The sequence below is a fragment of the Gymnodraco acuticeps genome, unplaced genomic scaffold, assembly GCF_902827175.1.
Source record: "Gymnodraco acuticeps unplaced genomic scaffold, fGymAcu1.1, whole genome shotgun sequence".
NCBI lineage: Eukaryota > Metazoa > Chordata > Actinopteri > Perciformes > Bathydraconidae > Gymnodraco > Gymnodraco acuticeps.
In genome coordinates this window covers 265,001-271,679 of record NW_022990255.1, presented here as the reverse complement: position 1 = coordinate 271,679, position 6,679 = coordinate 265,001, and the positions used below count along the sequence as shown (strand labels likewise).

Sequence of the window (6,679 nt, the reverse complement as noted above, 5' to 3'; positions counted from 1 at the left end):
CGCTCGGTGCTCGGAAAAAAACGAACGAGGCGTTCAGTGTCGTGAAAAAGGATTGTACGGAAGAGAATAAGGGCCACACGAGGACACTAAATTGGGATGTGTGACCAACATTTTTAAAGAAAATGTGAGTTCTGACTTTAAATAATAAAAAAAGATCACTTTTACCTTTCATACTAAACTATCTTGTAAATCAAACACCATTGACGGGCTAAATTACAGCTAACAGAATATAGAAGTAGGATCATAAAAACTCAATGATACAGATCTGGGAAAAAATGGTGTACTTTAGTAATTGTGTAAATACTTTATGAGTTAAAAGTCCCGCATTATTATGTTTTTGTATAAGTACAAAAGTCTGATCCTCACAATATGTACTTGAACTACTCATAGTAAAAAGTACACACTATCAAGTATAGCATATATCAATTTGATGTATATCATATATTACTGGATTCATCACTTTAATGCTGCAGCTGGTAAGGGGATAATTTTAGCAACCTTATAAACTGCTGAATAGTAATCCTATAATATTCCATAAGTATTTATTAGTGTACGTATATGTTGTGTTAATAAACGGAATCTTCAAAGTAACCTATTACATTAGTTATCAAATAATTGAAGTAGAATTAAATAGCATCAATTGCAACTACTTAAGTAAAGTAGAAGTCAGTTAAAATCAGGTAAATGTTCTTAGTTATCTCTTCTCACTTATTCTGCACACACACTTTTATCTGATGTGTGTGTTTCCTGTGTGAGTTTGCATTATTTACTTATACTTTGTGAAATTGCGTGCCGACAGGCCGGATGTGCGTTGAGAACTTAATCAGATCTGGTGTTGTTCTTCATTTTCAGCACACGATTCAGGCCTACAAATATATTTTTATTTCCAAGATGTATAGCAACACAGCGTGAGATATACACACTTGAATTAAAACACATTAATTCACAGTACATTTGAACAACAACCAGCAAACATTTGGACACAAAAGACACATTTCAGAGGGAACAGAAGAATAAAAGCAGTTCATAATAATCCCTTTGGAGTTGTTAAAGATATTACAAAGCTCTATAAAACATCCTGAATAAAGCTAATAAAGTACATTCAGCTTTCAGAAACAATTTAGTTTATATGCGTACGAAACATTTATATAATACCTCTTATTTTGAAATGCCACCTTAAAATCCACTGAATTCTTGCCGATTTTTTGGGGGGAAATGATTAATCTGGCGGCAGTTTTATAATCTAAAAATTGTTAAATAGTATTGATAATCATTACCAATCATTACATAATGATAAATAATACACTGCAACCACATGTATATGGTATTTAATAGGTTGTGTATATATCGTATTATAGTAGGGTGGTCTAATATAATGTTTTCTCACTTTTTCTTCATATTTGACATTGTGTTTTTGATGGTTGTTGATATGTGTATTTACTGTTTATAATGCATTCTTAATCTGCTGCTACTGTAACAAAAATAATTTCCCACTTTGAGATCAGTAAAGAACATCTAATCTAATTTAATCTACATTTTCAGGATAAAACTCACTTCAATCAGGAGAGATGGTTTTGATGTAAGAATACATACTTATTGCCAGGAATACACGAATGAATGTAATGGAGTTTTGGCGATTAGGCCCCGTTGTGCAGGAGTATCATTCAGGAGGGGAGAACCGATCCGATGAAACCCCCCGGGGTCTAGACACTGGTGGTGGTGAATGGATAGTTGGGTTCGGTCTGAAGGGGAGGGGCTTAGCTTGACCCTGGTGGTGGTGAATGGATAGTTGGGGTCGGTCTGAAGGGGAGTGGCTTAGCTTGACCCTGGTGGTGGTGAATGGATAGTTGGGGTCTGTCTGAAGGGGAGGGGCTTAGCTTGACCCTGGTGGTGGTGAATGGATAGTTGGGGTCGGTCTGAAGGGGAGTGGCTTAGCTTGACACTGGTGGTGGTGAATGGATGGTTGGGTTCGGTCTGAAGGGGAGGGGCTTAGCTTGACCCTGGATTCAGAGGGACAGGAGGTGAAAAGGGGTGGAGGGGGGTTGTGTCGAGTCACCTGAAATGACAGCTGTCAGAGGGGGGAGAGCAGATTTAAAAGGGGTTACTGGAGCGCTATGATAGGCTTGTGAGAAAAGAGCGAAGTGATTGGTTAAGCTGGGGAGTGACTAGGGTTGCAAAATTCCGGGAATTTTCAAAGATGGACATTTTCCATGGGAATTAACGGGAATTTATGGGAATAAACTGGGAATTTTCAAAATTGAAGGTTGGCTCTTCATAGGGAACTTAAATATAGTTGGGGAAAGTATATTTTAGCATAATCTTGACTAAAACAAACAGATGCCATTCAAGTACACTTGAATATCCATGCCACTTACTGCACGGCTATTGAGACCACACCCCCACAGGCACTGTGCATTCCTCCATCACATGCACAGATGAGTAATATTTAACTCAACATTCCTGTTTTCGTTCTTCAATCAAACAAATAATTGTTCAATAAAATAATTAAAACTTGTTCTGTTCTAAAAAATCTGTTGAAATGTCAAGTTTTTAAAAAATGTTGTATCGAATATTTCCAAAATTCCCCAGCTTAACTTCCCATGGAAACTTTCTGGAAATTTACCGGAAATGTTCCGCCCCTTTGCAACCCTAGGAGAGATGCCCCCGATCACTTATTGAGAGGAGAGAGAGTAGTGACATGGAAATAGTAAATGAATGAGTAAAGATGGTCTTCCTGGTTGAACTTGCGCTGAGCTTCATTTGTATGATTAGGGTTTTTTCCCAGTTTACCATCCGTGTGTTTCTGGAACAGTCTCTCACTGGATTTGGTTCATCTCCCGAGCTTTATTTCTCTGATGCCTCTTCCGCATTTTAATGATCCACTGGATGGTGAGTTTGGCAAAGTTAGCGGCTTTGAACAGAGCCATGAAGACGCCGCAGAGGATGGCCACGGAGTTCCAGGGATTAGCCGTCACAATCTGTCCGTAAATAGGGAACGTTTGGGTTAAAGGGGACCTATTATGTAAAATACACTTCTTCATGTCTCTTCTACATCAACATGTGTCCCCTCTTCTACATCAACATGTGTCCCCTCTTCTTCATGTCTCTTCTACATCAACATGTGTCCCCTCTTCTTCATGTCTCCTCTACATCAACATGTGTCCCCTCTTCTTCATGTCTCTTCTACATCAACATGTGTCCCCTCTTCTTCATGTCTCTTCTACATCAACATGTGTCCCCTCTTCTTCATGTCTCTTCTACATCAACATGTGTCCCCTCTTCTTCATGTCTCTTCTACATCAACATGTGTCCCTTCTTCTTCATGTCTCTTCTTCATCAACATGTGTCCCCTCTTCTCCATGTCTCTTCTACATCAACATGTGTCCCCTCTTCTTCATGTCTCCTCTACATCAACATGTGTCCCCTCTTCTTCATGTCTCTTCTACATCAACATGTGTCCCCTCTTCTTCATGTCTCTTCTACATCAACATGTGTCCCCTCTTCTTCATGTCTCTTCTACATCAACATGTGTCCCCTCTTCTTCATGTCTCTTCTACATCAACATGTGTCCCTTCTTCTTCATGTCTCTTCTTCATCAACATGTGTCCCCTCTTCTTCATGTCTCTTCTACATCAACATGTGTCCCCTCTTCTCCATGTCTCTTCTACATCAACATGTGTCCCCTCTTCTTCATGTCTCCTCTACATCAACATGTGTCCCCTCTTCTTCATGTCTCTTCTACATCAACATGTGTCCCCTCTTCTTCATGTCTCTTCTACATCAACATGTGTCCCCTCTTCTTCATGTCTCTTCTTCATCAACATGTGTCCCCTCTCCTTCATGTCTCTTCTACATCAACATGTGTCCCCTCTTCTTCATGTCTCTTCTACATAAACATGTGTCCCCTCTTCTTCATGTCTCTTCTACATCAACATGTGTCCCCTCTTCTTCATGTCTCTTCTACATCAACATGTGTCCCCTCTTCTTCATGTCTCTTCTACACAACATGTGTCCCCTCTTCTTCATGTCTCTTCTACATCAACATGTGTCCCCTCTTCTTCATGTCTCTTCTACATCAACATGTGTCCCCTCTGTGGAAAGAGACTCTGAAAGTTTCAGGAACAAAGATTCTCTCTCTTTTTGATCCATTTCTATAAAAACCTGTCTGAAAATGAGCTGATCAGATTTTGGCCACTTCATGATGTCATAACGATGTTTTGTCTTGTGTAACCATTAGCCAATCACCAACCAAGGTAACCCCCCCCCCCCCCCCTTATCACCTGAATCTCCTCCTAGAGCTCCATTGTGTTCTTTTTAACCAAATATTTCTCGGAGGGGCGTGGGGAGGGGCTCATTATTTTCATCTAAAGTAACAGACAGAGAATCAGCACTTTGGAAACAGGGCTGAAACAGAGGGGATTATGGGATGCTGCAATGATTTGTTTGGTGTTTCAGCCAATCAGAGACCTGTTCTATATACAGTGGGGCAAAAAAGTATTTAGTCAGCCACAAATTGTGCAAGTTCAAAAAGATGAGAGAGGCCTGTAATTTTCATCCTAGGTACACTTCAACTATGAGAGACAGAATGGGGGGAAAGAATCCAGGAAATCACATTGTAGGATTTGTAATGAATTAATTGGTAAATTCCTCGGTAAAATAAGTATTTGGTCACCTACAAACAAACAAGATTTCTGGCTCTCACAGACCTGTAACTTCTTCTTTAAGAGCCTCCTCTGTCCTCCACTCGTTAACTGTATTAATGGCACCTGTTTGAACTCGTTATCAGTATAAAAGACACCTGTCCACAACCTCAAACAGCCACACTCCAAACTCCACTATGGCCAAGACCAAAGAGCTGTCAAAGGACACCAGAAACAAAATGGTAGACCTGCACCAGGCTGGGAAGACTGAATCTGCAATAGGTAAGCAGCTTGGTGTGAAGAAATCAACGGTGGGAGCAATTATTAGAAAATGGAAGACATACAAGACCACTGATAATCTCCCTCGATCTGGGGCTCCACGCAAGATCTCACCCCGTGGGGTCAAAATGATCACAAGAATCCCAGAACCACACGGGGGGACCTAGTCAATGACCTGCAGAGAGCTGGGACCAAAGTAACAAAGGCTACCATCAGTAACACACTACGCCACGAGGGACTCAAATCCTGCAGTGCCAGACGTGTCCCCCTGCTTAAGCCAGTACATGTCCAGGCCCGTCTGAAGTTTGCTAGAGAGCATTTAGATGATCCAGAAGAGGATTGGGAGAATGTCATATGGTCAGATGAAACCAAAATAGAACTTTTTGGTAAAAACTCAACTAGACGTGTTTGGAGGAGAAAGAATGCTGAGTTGCATCCAAAGAACACCTACTGTGAAACATGGGGGTGGAAACATCATGCTTTGGGGCTGTGTTTCTGCAAAGGGACCAGGACGACTGATCCGTGTAAAGGAAAGAATGAATGGGGCCATGTATCGTGAGATTTTGAGTGACAACCTCCTTCCATCAGCAAGGGCATTGAAGATGAAACGTGGCTGGGTCTTTCAGCATGACAATGATCCCAAACACACCGCCCGGGCAACGAAGGAGTGGCTTCGTAAGAAGCATTTCAAGGTCCTGTAGTGGCCTAGCCAGTCTCCAGATCTCAACCCCATAGAAAATCTTTGGAGGGAGTTAAAAGTCCGTGTTGCCCAGCGACAGCCCCAAAACATCACTGCTCTAGAGGAGATCTGCATGGAGGAATGGGCCAAAATACCAGCAACAGTGTGTGAACACCTTGTGAAGACTTACAGAAAACGTTTGACCTCTGTCATTGCCAACAAAGGGTATATAACAAGTTCCCATCAGCAAAAACACGTGGGTTTGCTATCCTGGCTCCAAGATGGTGGAATGAGCTCCCCATTGACACCAGGACAGCAGATAGCTTGAACATCTTCCGGCGCAGACTGAAAACTCATCTCTTTCGACTCCACTTTGAGCGATAGAATTACTAACAAAGCACTTATATACTAATAAAGGACTGGCTTATCTAAAGCCAGTTGAGTAGCACTTGAAATGTTTGGCTCTATGAAACCTGATGTACTTATATGATTCTGTTTTCTTCAAGGTTGTATCTTCCTGGTCGAATGTACTTATTGTAAGTCGCTTTGGATAAAAGCGTCAGCTAAATGCAATGTAATGTAATGTAATATAACAAAGTATTGAGATGAACTTTTGTTATTGACCAAATACTTATTTTCCACCATAATTTGGAAATAAATTCTTTAAGAATCAGACAATGTGATTTTCTGGATTTTTTTTTTCTCATTCTGTCTCTCATAGTTGAGGTATACCTAGGATGAAAATTACAGGCCTCTCTCATCTTTTTAAGTGGGAGAACTTGCACAATTGGTGGCTGACTAAATACTTTTTTGCCCCATCTGAGACCTGTGATATATTGATGAAAAACAGTATAATAGGGGACCTTTAAATATTGATAAACGGAGATGTTGTAAAAAGGGTAAAGAGACGTGGAGAACTCACCAGTCGGATGTCCTGCATGAAGGCATCGCGCCATTCAAAGACGGCAAAGAACAGCTGGTTGTTTTTCTCCGAGTCCGGCCTTTTGTCGTTGAATTTCACCACAGCGGACTTTAATTATTTAAAAAAACACTTTATTTATTACATTTTGGCTTATTTCTA

The 6,679-nt window shown here is 40.8% G+C and overlaps 1 protein-coding gene across 3 annotated transcripts in view; it reads right to left on the bottom strand.

Annotated features, from left to right (window-relative positions):
• Positions 1-1,904: 1,904 nt before the first annotated feature.
• pacc1 (proton activated chloride channel 1) overlaps positions 1,905-6,679 on the bottom strand; it is a 24,241-nt gene continuing 19,466 nt past the window's right edge. For 2 of the 3 annotated variants that reach the window (XM_034220602.1, XM_034220600.1), the window contains 2 exons: positions 6,521-6,628; positions 1,905-2,978 (listed from right to left, as the gene is read on the bottom strand). In XM_034220602.1, the coding sequence (XP_034076493.1) occupies positions 2,817-2,978; positions 6,521-6,628 (270 nt within the window). In that variant the 3' untranslated portion in view covers positions 1,905-2,816. Of the gene's footprint in view, positions 2,979-4,028; positions 4,092-6,520; positions 6,629-6,679 lie in introns of those variants that run through there. The other variant, XM_034220601.1, reaches the window with a different exon arrangement.